Source organism: Aristolochia californica, unplaced genomic scaffold (assembly GCF_029961685.1).
Source record: "Aristolochia californica isolate CCGP_79_NKW_82.1479 unplaced genomic scaffold, dmAriCali1.0.hap1 SCAF_12, whole genome shotgun sequence".
Classification (NCBI taxonomy): Eukaryota; Viridiplantae; Streptophyta; class Magnoliopsida; order Piperales; family Aristolochiaceae; genus Aristolochia; species Aristolochia californica.
The window spans coordinates 26,740,588-26,753,976 of record NW_027181793.1 but is presented as its reverse complement, the minus strand read 5'-3'; the positions used below and the strand labels follow the sequence as shown (position 1 = coordinate 26,753,976).

The window sequence follows — 13,389 nt, the reverse complement described above, 5'->3', positions numbered from 1 at the left end:
GGGGTATGAATCTACGTCACATCTTTTGCGGAAACAGATACATTATCCATCTTCCAAATCACAAAAGAAAAATGGAGACGAGAAAACAATCCCAAGACAAATTGATACACAATCAACAGATTTACCAAATTAATTAGCAAACCCAAGTATTTTTGTCTCCAACAGATCTGAAAGAGACAGAAAAGTGAGACATTAGATCAAATAATGGAAGCAAAAGCACCTTTGTTACACATCAAATGAGACCCAAAGTCATTCAAGTGATGACGCGCGTGCCCTCAGTATATACCTAGAGTTAGAATGATTTTATGGAATGGAAAACTGTTCCATCAAACAACTACGTACATGTGAGATTGTGACTGCCCCAGATTTAACCTCCTCTGCAACTCCTGGACAACTTGATCACGAGGGACAGCCTCCTCTTTATTAACTGCAATTTCTTTCACATTTGCAACACCATCACGCAGTTCGGTCTCACCCACAATGACCATAAATGGGATACCAGATTGTTTGGCACGGTCGATCTGCTTCATCACTTTGTTGGTGATAGCATACTCGGCTTTTATATTGACTTTCCACAGCTCGCTCACTAGTTTAGCAGCATGGCTTGTCAATTCATCCCCTTTCTTCCCAACAAAAACCACCATTGTTTGTGTTTCAGTGGCTCGAATTACCTGGTAAAGTGCAGGCAACGATCAGATCCATGACACCAAGTTAATAGGCATCTCAGTTTGCATTATCATCAGTTGCGTCCAAAGAAGATGATGGTTTTCTTAAATACAGTTGCATCCAGAACTCCACCCTAACCATAACTCCATAATCATCAAACTATCTCACCTGGCTGTTGTCCTTTGCAAGCTGCTCCTCCATAATTGTAAATACTCGTTCAATCCCGAGGCTGATACCAACAGCTGGAATTTCTTCCTTTGCACCAAACATCTTTACAAGATTGTCATAGCGCCCACCTGCTGCAATAGAACCAACCTAATGGCATAGGCCAGGTTAGATACAAGATTCTAAACCAACCAGAGTAGAAAATCATATATTTGAAAACAAAAATAGCATCTGGCAGAGAGTAGTGAACTGCTATTGACAGGGTGGGACCTACAAATACTTCAGCAATATTGAAGAAAACATAAGAAATGAGAGTTTGCTATTTCATTTTTTCTTAAAATTATCAATCCATAAAAGTTTCAAAAGATTCTAACTCAAAATCAAAATAACTCCAGTGCTAAACAGGTTTTATTTGAGTAATAATAACTAATCAAAATCAAGAAAGAGATGTAGTGTCAATATAGCTCTTCTGACTCGGCAAAATGTATCAAGAATCTTTAGTCTCCGCATTATAGTCAGGTCATGAAGAAAATAGACAGTGAGCTGCGCCTACAATTTTAATGCCACCAAAAACCACACATAATGAATGCAATGCCAAACTTCTAGCATATACAATCACCTTTAGTTACTAAATTTGATTGCACCAAAGTACCCTGTGACCCCTTTCAAACACGCTCAGCCATGAAAAGACCAGGAAAGCCAAACAAAGAAACTTACAGATTCACTGATTCCCAAAGTTTTGAATTCAATGAGAACATCAACATATTAGATCAAGTGAAACGACTTCTAACAGGTTGAACTGCCTTTCAACCATAACACAATTATTAATAGAGAAAAAGCCAGGATACTTAGAGAAAAAGTAATTATTCATTATTAATAGAGAAAAAACTACTATTATTAATAGGTAAAAGTGATAGGACACGTTTACTATCAATGCGAAATTACTATTTTTGAAGAGCCGATATGGAAGAGTCTCACATGACTCTCACAGCAAGAAGTCTCACAGAACCAAATTAAAATGGTGGATTCTTACAAGAGTCTCACATGAGGAGGTCTCAATTAAAGGTGTTTTAGTTATGTTAGTTTTTTATTTATGGTTAGTTGTTCAATTATTCTAAGACTTATTTTATAGTATTTAACTTAGGGTGTAACTAGGACAAGGATAGTTTAATTGTAATTGGATTCTACTACTTTCCTCTATTATTAATAGAGACTCACTGTATTCAAATTATAACAAGTCAATGAAGTTTTTCTCTTTTCCATAAATTTAACAACTATTACAACATGTAAATTCTTCAAACAGATATACTGCATAGAGTTATACTGCAAAGATACTTAACCCTCTATGGGCTCCAGATTGAAGCCAAACAACTCAGCTCCCCCCTCATTGTTGAAGGGGACCCCCCCACCCCCTTTCCCTTGTTGTGCTTAACTGGTGCAAAAGAGGAACAACCCCACTAGACAGCTCCTTAGTTTGGTTGAAGAAATAGTGGACTTGGCCAAAACATAGAACATCTCCTAGCTGCACACGAGATCAGCTGATGGCAAGCTGATAAATTAGCAACAGAGGGTGCCTTCCTAATGGATCTGACCATTCATCACCACAAGGGCTTGATTACTCATCTTATTTGTTTTTCTAGATGCCTCCCCCTCTCTTTGGGAGGCTCATAGTGGTCCCCCCTACTCTCAATAAAAACTATTGCTTTTCAAAAAAAAAAAAATCATACTGATCATTAACTTTCCAGTATCAGGAGTCTGAGAAATGGGAAGCAAAAGCCATTTACCTGTGTTGTACCTCTGAAAATAGCTTCAAATATAACTCCAGTATAATAATCGAGACCTCTCGCAAGGCTCAAGTCAAAAGTCACTTTGTCTATACAATTTGAACTCTCCAGTGCTCCAAATAAGATGCCCAATTCTTTTAATGCTTTGACAGATCCCTCATTATCCAGAAAAGGGCTGCCATCTCCCCTTAAATCAGACAAAATCTCAAGTGGAGACCCTCTTTTTTTCACTAAAGAACCAATTCGCTCCACTGTTTCAACTGCTAAGCCTTTCTCATAGATCTAAACAAAAAGATATACATCACATGTTAGGCGAAACAATTTGCTTTCCCAAGCAACATGAAAAAATTGATCAACAGTGCGCCATAAGATAATAATAAGAATCAGATTCTAGATATCTCCTCAGTAAGAAGTTAATAAAATTTTCAATTTTAAAAATGAAAGCTGATGGATGAGGATCTTCATATTGTTAGATGACTGATTCAGATATGCATGAGTAAAATCAACAAGGAAGGCAGAGCAAAAAAATGTACAATTTTTTTCAATTATCAAGCACAGAAGCTCTTTGATTACTTGGATGGGAGAAGAGGTTGGGGAATCGAAGACATGAGATTCTTTGTTTTGCATGTGATAAGAACTAGAGTTAACAGGCTGAAATGAAAGGTTTCAATGAACGGTTGGATCAGAATTGTTTTCTTTCTTCCAGTAGAGCAGTTCCAGCAAATCAATCGGATCAGAATCTTTTCTTTCAGTAGTATGGGCTGTATCGTACCTCTTGTATGTTGTCACTTCTTTGACTGTTCTTTGACAAAAAAAAAATGTAGTACAAATAACCTACTGAAAAAGTTTTTTATAAAAATATTGAACCTTTCTGCCTTTCTGAACATAGTATGTTGTCAGGCATGTCAATCAGTTAGTAAACCCACAGAAGAAACAATGGATAAAATATCTATTACGGTAAGAAGAACAAGTAAAACTCTTACCAATTCCCCCTTGACTTGCTCAAATGAAAGTTTGTCCAACTTATCGATACTGGAGCAGACAGTCCTAAACTTTTCAGCTGGAACTCCACAAATAGCAAACATTCCATCCAACAATTTCCGATGATTCAACTTTATCTAAAGTGGTAAAACAGCAGTATCTTCAAGAACAATTTAAACAGAAAAAAAAAAACGAGCTGCTAAGCCAGACAGTAGGACTATCAACAATTTAATGTAAGAAAGAGCAATACCTCATAATCACCAATTTTCAATTCGTCGAGTAACTCCGTCAACACTTTAATCACCTCAAAATCAGCTTCCATCCAATCACATTTACCAGCAATATCAAAGTCACACTGATAGAATTCACGGTACCTCCCTTTAGAAGGGTTATCCCTTCTGTATACTTTAGCAATTTGATACCTTTTCAGCGAGTTGATTTTATTCATGGCTAGGTATCGTGCAAATGGAACTGTAAGATCATATCGCAAAGAACAAATCTCACCACCCTGCATACATGACCAAAACAAATGTTTGAAACATTTGACAAGAAGCCAATCGATGTTCCAAAGTAACTTTGCAAGCAAATATATTTAAAAACTGAGAGAAAAACAGTCCAGACAAAAAGTTCTGGTTCTTCAACAATTGAGATGCCTGAAAAAGCAATGCAACCAAATAAACTAGATTTGGGAAATTATTCCCTAGTTTCATGATATGAATTTTTGGATTTCAGTTGTTCTAAAACAGTGGAGACACTGTAACAGAACATTCACTAAAATACCAAGCAAACTATAAATATTCTTCATGCAATTTCTTTACTGTGATTATCAGCTAGAGTAGAAACTTCAGATAGTTAAAGAAATTGCCAGAAAATTTTGAGTATGCCCTGAATAAATTAATAGAAGAGGGATTTAACTGATTATAAGTGAATTTGGTATGAAAATTATATAAAATTGTTGAAAACCACACTAGGAAAAAAAGTTGATCCAGACCTGAAAGATGGAGGGGTGATGAAGTAAGAGGAACCCAAAATCTCCTCTGTCCCACCAATCAAAGTATTAGCAATGCCCTCCAAAATCAGGAGCTTTGGGGACTAAATGAGATCTTAAAATTGTGTTTGAAGATGACCCCAACAAATGCAAGTTAAATAAACTGAATTTAAGTCATTCCACTTTCAGTTAAAGATTTTCCTTATCAAGCGTAGGTTTTTTTTTTTAAAAAAACCTATCGAGCATAGGTTTCTCTTAGAGTTACTCATATAGCCAAGGTCCCTTTCCTTTGGCATTCAATATACCACAATCTTGTTCTCTTATTAGGGTTTAGGTCTCTTCCAAGACTTTCTTCTATCATAACAAAGTTACAGACCCATTGCAAGAGATTGAGAAGCTATCCTTCTTTGATAGCCTTTTTTTTCTGGTGTTTCTTACACACTTATTAAGATTAGTGCACAAAAAAGTACATCGCATAGGGAAAGAGGAACATAAAGAATGCAATGGATAGTGAAGGACAATTAATAATTCGAGTCAAACCTAAGTTTGAGGCCAGAAATGGCATCAAGTCGCCTCATTTCAAGTAATTTTCTAGAATAAGTGAAATCACACCATTTTGCTGGTTTGTCACTTACTCTCTTTTATGCTTAACATGGAAAGTCACTTCCCTAGGTTAAGTAAATTCCCCTCAGACTTTCTCTCTTGATTAACACTAAGACATTTTTGTTCAATTCACTAGATTAATGGAAATTTTCCAGCAAATATGTCTATATACTAACAGGGCACAAGGCTCAAACACAGGAAAGTAGAGTTTCTAAAAGCCTTAAAAATTAATTTATTTTATTAATTTGAAAGGCAAAATTCATTTTATTTACTATTATTTTCCAGTATGTTAATTGGCTTTGAACTCGATGACCTCATTTAAGGGGGTGTTGGTTCCAATGTGAGATCTTGGGTTCAATTCCTACTGTAGTAAGGGGTGTAGTGTGAGCTGTGACACACCAGGGGTGTAATCAAATATTCAAAGAAAAAAAAAGCACAATTACTCTCTAGTATTAGTTAGATTCACAATTCACATTATGCCATTGGGATGAGATATAAAAAAATACTTAAGGTAATCATCCACCATGTATCAACATTCATGGTTTCTATTCCTTACCTAAACTTCCTTTTTGCAGTTCTTTTAATTGTTTTTTTATATTTTTCGATATTGTCAAATGTACCTGAGTATATCCTTTTTTGCCATACCTTAACCTATACATCAGCACAGCCTGAACCAAGTAGACATACAAATCAACCTCATCCATTGAACTAGTTATATTGACAGACAATCTCTTATCTGGTGATAATGGATCACTCATTATCAGTATTACATGTTACTAGGAGGAAGCTTTTTAATATTCCCATTGGTCAAGAGAGTTTTCATATATGCTTCTGCTTCTACAGAATTCTTTCTTTCTTCATGGTTTTACTAGTCCTTGCTTCATCATAAATCTCTTTTGGCAATTAGGTTGACATAAAAATTGGCTTATTTCCTCTTTTTTGTTCTTCACAGCTTTGCACCATGCACTACTCTCTTCAGAGACAAGGCATGGTGGATCCTCATTTACAACAACCCTATCAGTGTAGCATCATCAATATGAAAGCTGAAGAAGGAAAATAAGTATTTCTGAGCAAAAACAACTAAGTTCTTCTAGTCCTAATCAAAAGTAGAGAAAATGTGAAAAGGATAGACCCTGAAGAACAGATAACCCATGAAGATAAATTAAGCAAGCCTTCCAAATCCTCAGGATCCGTGTTTCTGAAAATCTCACGATGGTTACATGGACCAATTCTTTTTCTTTAAAATGCACCTTGACCCATTCTTTTCTAAGATAAAAGAAAATGCAGGATCTTTCAGTAAATTACTCAAGCAAAAATATAAAAAATCAGCGACCTGTACATTTCTTACATACCTGGTCTGCAAGATCATATATTAGCTTGGAGTCTTCCCCATATTTTCCCATTAGAGTTTCTCTCAATTCAAACACAGGAGTATCTAGAGCTGTGCCTCCATGCCTCTTAAACACACCAACAATTATTGAAAATGCCCTCTCTCTAATAGCCATTTGTTCCTTTCCAAAATCTCGAGTACCCTAAGAAATGCATAAAGCTCCCAAAGGTTAATCAAAAGTGATTGATTGCAGGGTGGAAAAAATTTGTGGTAATTAGTTGCCTACATATAAAGCACTCAAGCACCACACACTTAAGCACTGATACTTACAAAAGAAAAATGACATAATGCAATTCTCACCTTGGGAATTTTAGGGAGTCTTCTTACTTCATTGCTTTCAACTACTTCTTTAATGATATTAGAGAGAGCAGCGAGTTCAGGGTGTACAGGAGCAAAAAGAGAAGAGAGTCTGGTTTCCCAATCTACAAGGACAAGCTGATTCTGGTGAATTATTTTGCTCTTAATCAGAAGTACATCTTTCAAAAATTGCCTTATGATAGTAGTGCCCTTTCCTAAGACCTTCTTCTTCTTCTCAGTCTTCTTCACATTTTTCTTCTCGTTTTTCTTATCATTCTGATCTTCGTCCTTCTTCTCCACATTCTCACTGCCTCCACTCAATTCATCATTTAGCTCAAAAGCATATAACGCCAGTGCAGCCTCCCAAGCAAGAACATTTCTTAATCTGAGCAAAAAGCCGTATATATCATGCAGAACAGAAGTAAACTCCATGGAATTAGCTTTTGCTGTCACAGTATCCAGCCCTTTCTTGATTTCTTCAAAGTAAGGAACAGAATTTTTCTCTAGCAGCTCAGAGACCTGAGCCTTCAGCAGATCGTCCAATCCATCAACTGTAATTTTGGCTCGTTGCAAACTAATTTCACCAACCGTACGTATCGCCCAAGTGAGAGGTGATACAGTAGTCACCAACGATTGTCCCTTTCCGCTGACCTTTGAATTCAACACTGCTCGAGCCCGAGCGTGTACTGATCGCACAGCACTCCTAAAGTCTCCATGAAGCTCTGGAATCTCAGTAACCGCGTCCTTAGTGTTCTGGCCAACAAATTTCGACCCGAACAGCAAATCTCTCATGTCACTAGCCACATCCGTTTGATCTTTTATCGAAAAACCATCGCCAGTAACCGGCAAATCAAATGCCCTTGGGTCAGCATTGATAGCCTCACAAGACAAGGCAGCAACTGCGTCAATGACCGGGACAAGCGATGAGGCAGAACAATCAATGAGAGCTAAAATTCCCTCCAAGCCAGCCAGAGAAGCTTCAACAACTGATTTTTCTTCCTTCGTAACAGCAATACCATCGAAAACGGAAGCCAAATCCACGGTCTCCAACACCTCGTTTAGGATTTTCTGAATCAACAGAGGCAGGTCAGTACGAATGCCAGAATCGACGAGGAGAAGCTTGTTCAATAGGACAAGTAAGGCAGCTCGGGATTCCTCCCGGGTCAGTAAGTTCGAACCTGACGGAGACCGGCACTTAATTGAGCAACCAAGATACGGCGGCTTCTTTGATTGTGACTGTGAGAGTCTTTCGAGGATCGAGGAGTCGATCTCAACTGTGGCAAGGGCATTAGCGACGGCGTAAACGGAGCTTGATGAAAGTGAAGAACCTTTGCCTCCAACAGTCACAACGGAGGCCGCCATAGTTGGATCTCCGCGAGTTTCCACGAGGAGCTCTAGCTCCGCTATTCAAGGAGGAACGGAAGGGTTTTCTCAGGGTTTTTGAGGAAAATGAACGACGGACGAGATTAACGGAAACCGGGGGCTCGCACCAGCTGAAACGACTCTAAAGGGTGCATCACTCCCACTTTCACTTTTACGACTCTAAAGGTAATTCATTTTCACTTTCCGGTGTACTTTCAGAGTTCACTAACCCCCACTAAATTGAAATGTCGAATGTAAAAAATAAAGCAGTAAAAAAATAGTAAAATTAAATTAATATTTTATTAGAGCTAAATTGAATATTGTGGAGTTAAATTAAATTTTATAAATTTATATTAGATTTATTTTCATATATGACAAAATTTTCTCTAATAGATATTTTTGACATGAGAATCATCGATTGATTGTTATATGAGGTGGTGAAAAGCTTCTTTCGAACCAAGGATAAAAATAATGTCTTATGAAGAAACATAGTAAATTATTATAATCTCAATAATTTTTTTTATTGAAACTTTTATGAATCTCTTTTTAAGTCTAATTCTTTGATAAAAGGAAATATCTAAATGAGTTTAAATATAATTCTGAAGAGGCCAATTTTAAAATTTTAGAAAATAACAATTTACTCCCAAGCCAAGAGGTATTGATTATAAAAAATATCTTTATAAATATTATGATTTTTAGTTTATTTTTTTTGCCATGCTAAATTATTATCCGGCACATGTGGATAGGTAAAATGAAAAACCTAAACCAACCTAATTGAATTTCAATGGAGGACAGGTTAAAGGAGATACATCAAGCATCATTAGGGGTAGCATCGAGACGAGCCAAACTAGAACTTGCATATGTTCAAGTGTGACATGATCTGAATTACTTCAAACTCGAGCCTAAAATTAGAATCAACCTCGAGACCAAAAATTAAAATGGACTGGAATTAAAATAGAATTATTGAAGTCTTGACATAGATTTTTGTGCAAAGTAGGGTCTTAGACAGTATTATGTGGATGTAATATTATCTTTTGAGTATAATTGGGACACGAGAGATTACTTATATCTAGGGGTGGCATCGAGCCGAGCCAAGCTCGAGCTTGCATATGTTCGAGTTTGGCCTCGAGTCTAAAATTGCAACCGAGTTTGAGCCTAAATTTTTTTACCGAGTTTGAATTCGAGCACGAGTTGGGTTCAAGCTTAACTTACATATAAAACTCTAAAAATTAAAAATTAAAAAAATAAATAAAGAGAATATTATGACAAACTTAATATCATTGAACTAAAAGTTATCGCAAAGAAGACCAAGACTTTGCAATGGAGCATACTAATGTATAATAACAAACTTAATAAACCTAAAAGAAATAGCAAATACCCCCATCAATAGTGTTTATTCTATTTACAAACAACACCATTAGATGTTGAAGGACCCAAAAGGGTTGAATTATCATTTGTCTTTGAGGTTTGTGGTAAATCAGATCAATTATGAACCCCAACGCCATTAGAATAAAGGATATTTTCACAAAAAAATTTATGCTAACGAATTGACTCACGAACTAATAAGTCAAACTTGGAAAATTTCGAGTTTGGCTTGTTATACTTAACGAACCTTATTTTAAGTTTGATACGAGTTCAAATAAAAACTGAATAGAGCCAAGTTTTTTAAGCCTAGCTCGAAGGGTTTGTGAGCCGGTTTGGCTTGGTGCATCCCTACAAAGTAAAATCTAGGACTTGAGGGCTTATGAAAAATACAGCTACCTGGTCGTAAAGAGCAGAAAAGAAGAGAATGATATGGATAGCTGTGGAAAACAGCAAGTGCTGAAGATTACTTTCCGAGAGCAAAGCAGCCTGTCTAAGTTGTAACTATTAACTTGGCCCAAACTCATGCTACGAAGTTCTAAACCTTACTCGCAGTTATTACCATAATCCCATATGAAAAACTTCGTTAGAAGCCATAACCGATTCATATTTATTCTTTCTCAGATATTCTTCTTTCACTCACAAGTCACGACCATCACAAGAAGGTAGGCAAACACAGTGGACAGCCCCACCAGGCAACAACTATAGCGTCAGCCTGCTTTACTTTTCAGCAGAGATGGATTGGTTTCCCGATTTAAGACGGCAAAGGAAAATGGTTTTGCTGCTCTGATATGCAAAATGAAGTGGGTCAGACACAAAAGGAGGCATATCACATCATCCTTGCGATATTGTTTTATCTCAACTGGCTTTCTCAAAGGTATCAGCTTTTCAGGTTTTCGCCATTCTTTAGTGGAAGCTGAGTTTTGTTTAAATGGGCATTGAAACTATGCCTGGTTTGGCTTCTGAATCTCTGTTTTAATTTTTAGTAAAACTTTTTTTAACTGTTGAAAGCAAAAAATTATTGGTGTATTTTGTAATTTGTTTACTCTTCATCACAGGTGGTGAAAACAAAAATGTAAAAAGAAAAAATATCCCGAGAATTTTTTTATTTTATTTTTATGAAAATTATAAAAATAACTCTGAAAGGCCGATCCAAAGCGAGACCTTAGGTTTTCTGTCAGGAGCAACCAATGAAGATACTCATAATTTTGATGCAAAGCTAGATGATAACTATTTGAGAACAAACATCTACGCCCCCCAATTCCCAAAAGCAAATGATCATTTGGAGGAAAAGAGATTCTTTAGATGTTTCGCAGGCAACTGAAACCTTTGGTTTGGAGGCTCATATACCCAGTTGAGCTTGTAAACGAAGCTGTTTCTGGTTTTTCCATCTGTGCAATAATATCTTCTGCTACAGACTGACGAGGCTGGAGATCTTAATTTGGCCTAACTGATCAAAGCTTGGAAACATGATCACCAACCTCCTTTTTTTTCTGGGGAGCTGCCACAAACACGTTCTACATTAAGAGTCTGTTTACATCTGATTTGTAGTGAGCTGCTGGTTGCCGGTGGCTTTGGCATCGTCCTTGAAAAATGACCAGCTAGTCATGCAATTTGGGATTCTTCTTCACAAAATCATGGAGGTCACTCGAGTTAGAGGATGCCATAGTGTTTCCATCCCAATTGGAACGACTTCTTAATTCTGGTCAGAGGCGAATCCTCGGTTAAAAATCATCTAGGCAGTGTATTGGACTGCCGCAGAATGTTCTTCATTTGACTCTCGGCGACAGAAAAATTTAAGTGAAACCAAGACGAAGGGGATGATCAAGAAGGCCTCTGGCTTGAGCTTTACCGACGAGATTCAAGCTCGACAACGCAGCTGATGATTCTGAAAATGAAGAGATTTAAATTAATGGAAGTCAAGATCAATACGGCAACAATGGCTCGAAGCTTGAGAAGATGATGATGATTCCTCAGAAGCGGCGAACCTGAGATGTCGCTCAGGGAAGGAGCTCAAGTACTACAGCAGTCTCAAACAAATATTCACTCATATGTGCAGGAGCTAGCATCGGCGTCGATTGTCGCTCCAGTCTCAGATCTGAATCATATGGAAACAATATATAATCTCTTCGTCAGAAATAGACAATCTACACCTTTCAAATTTGAAGATTTTCAAGCCATTGTTGATAATTCTGTAGAGTTAGAAGACTATATCTTACCTGTAAAATGCAGTTCTTTTACATCTGAGCTCCAACCAGAGCGCTTATGTAAATTTACCCAGAAAGAGAGACCTAAAAAGATGGAAGATACGGTCAGATTGTGACGACTTCTGCTGCAGTTCTACATATATATCTCACAGTGAGGTTTAAAGGGAAATATATCCAGTGAAATAAATAGGCACGACGACGCTTGTATTTATTTTTAGAATTAACCCATTTGATGAACTCGAAACCTTCCACGGAAGCGTCCAATCTGTTCATCTGCTAGATCAGTGACAGAAAAACGCATAAATCAGGGACTCGGCAAGCACCCATTACCAAGTTCCTAGTAACCATCTAATTGAACTAGGAAAATATCAAGAAAGGAAGAGAAAGTTAAGAGAAAAAGAGAGAAAGATGAAGCCCTGATTCGCCATGATTTCCCACAGCTTTTTTGAACTTCTGCGTGTGCGGAACCAAGAGAAGAAGTTCAAGAAAGCTGTGGAAAGGCATGACAGGGCTTGGGAAAGCCAGCCCCTCCCGCAGAGAGAAGATTGAAGAGGGGTGAATTGATATAGTTAAAGATAGCTGAAAAAGAGGTCAGACGAGACGAGAGCAGACCAGATCTCCCTCGTGAGGTAACCACTCGCCAACCATTTCCCATGGACCACTCTCTCTCTCTCTCTCTCACAGAGTCCCCGCCCATATTATAATATAATGTATGCAGATCTAGAGAGAGAAAGAGGACCCGCCATTGAAATGAGTGGGTGGTGGGGCAGATGCACCATGAGAGATGGGTGAAAGAAAGAAAAAATCCCCCCAAAAAACAAACTACAAAATCAAAAGAAAGAAGAAAAGCGTCGACGGGCCGGCTCTCCCATCCCCCTCACATGCCGCCATGTGAACCGTTCCTTTTGTTTATTCACCATTAAAGCTAAGATCTCAAGAGAGAGAGAAAGAGAGAAAGAGACCAAGGAGTAGCGAGGATATGGGGGTCTATGGTCCCCAGGTCTCTGGTTACGTCACCCACCTTTGATATGTCGTCCATGCATGCATTGCTGGCTCTAACTCTCCATTTACATCCTCTGAAATATAGACTTTCTCTCTCTTAAATGCCTCCCTCTTCTTTCCTTGTTTAAACTATGACCAGCACCTCCGTGGCCCATTCTTTGTCCCAATAATTGTGAATAAACGCCCTGTCCCACTTTGATTTCTTTTCTTACTCTTTTCCGGATTACAGCCGGCCACTCCCAGTAGATATCTATTGTCTATTCATCTCTTCTCGTCTCAGAAATCTTATACGCATGGTGAAACTCTAAAACCCATCTCCATTCTCTCCTCACGGATTTTTTTAACCAGAAAAGCAAGACAATTCAGTTCAATTTTCACATCATGTGACTGGGTCCATTTCCTTCTTTATTCACCGTCTGCAACTGCAACTCCCTCTGTCTTTCGATCCCACTTCTCCTTATTTATGGATGGAAATCGGAAAGATCGCTAACAAAGAAAAACACAACTCCGAAGAAGAAGAAAAAAAAAAAAAAACTTACTGCAAAACTTTTAGCAACCAGTAAAACCTCAACCCTACTTGTT

At 37.7% G+C, this 13,389-nt stretch overlaps 1 protein-coding gene and 1 long non-coding RNA gene across 4 annotated transcripts; both read right to left on the bottom strand.

Annotated features, from left to right (window-relative positions):
• Window positions 1-87: 87 nt before the first annotated feature.
• Window positions 88-8,322, bottom strand: LOC137946086 (histidine--tRNA ligase, cytoplasmic-like). 2 transcript variants are annotated; one of them, XM_068792264.1, is made up of 8 exons: window positions 8,053-8,277; window positions 6,878-7,942; window positions 6,540-6,719; window positions 3,847-4,104; window positions 3,599-3,733; window positions 2,616-2,897; window positions 835-981; window positions 88-671 (listed from the first exon to the last, which is right to left on the bottom strand). In XM_068792264.1, exons 1-8 carry the CDS (start codon window positions 8,161-8,163, stop codon window positions 327-329), a joined length of 2,523 nt encoding a protein of 840 aa, XP_068648365.1. In that variant the 5' UTR covers window positions 8,164-8,277; the 3' UTR covers window positions 88-326. The 2 variants fall into 2 exon arrangements, with proteins under 2 accessions (XP_068648365.1, XP_068648364.1); XM_068792263.1 differs by having other exon boundaries at window positions 6,878-8,322.
• A 2,482-nt stretch (window positions 8,323-10,804) lies between these two features.
• Window positions 10,805-12,469, bottom strand: LOC137946226 (uncharacterized). Of its 2 annotated transcripts, XR_011111055.1 has the most exons (4): window positions 12,418-12,469; window positions 11,818-12,078; window positions 11,587-11,696; window positions 10,805-11,486 (listed from the first exon to the last, which is right to left on the bottom strand). It is a non-coding gene; the product is annotated as an uncharacterized lncRNA (long non-coding RNA). The 2 variants fall into 2 exon arrangements; XR_011111054.1 differs by lacking the exon at window positions 12,418-12,469 and having other exon boundaries at window positions 11,818-12,379.
• Between the last annotated feature and the right edge of the window lie 920 nt (window positions 12,470-13,389).

What these genes read in the sequence shown, in the direction of transcription:
- LOC137946086 (XM_068792263.1), bottom strand. Translation starts at nt 8,236, where the DNA reads ATGGCGGCCTCCGTTGTGACTGTTGGAGGCAAAGGTTCTTCACTTTCA. An exon ending in GACTCCCTAAAATTCCCAAG is followed by an intron (nt 6,720 to 6,877) that starts GTGAGAATTGCA and finishes TGCATTTCTTAG; the next exon opens with GGTACTCGAGATTTTGGAAA. An exon ending in TTTTCAGAGGTACAACACAG is followed by an intron (nt 982 to 2,615) that starts GTAAATGGCTTT and finishes CTATGCCATTAG; the next exon opens with GTTGGTTCTATTGCAGCAGG.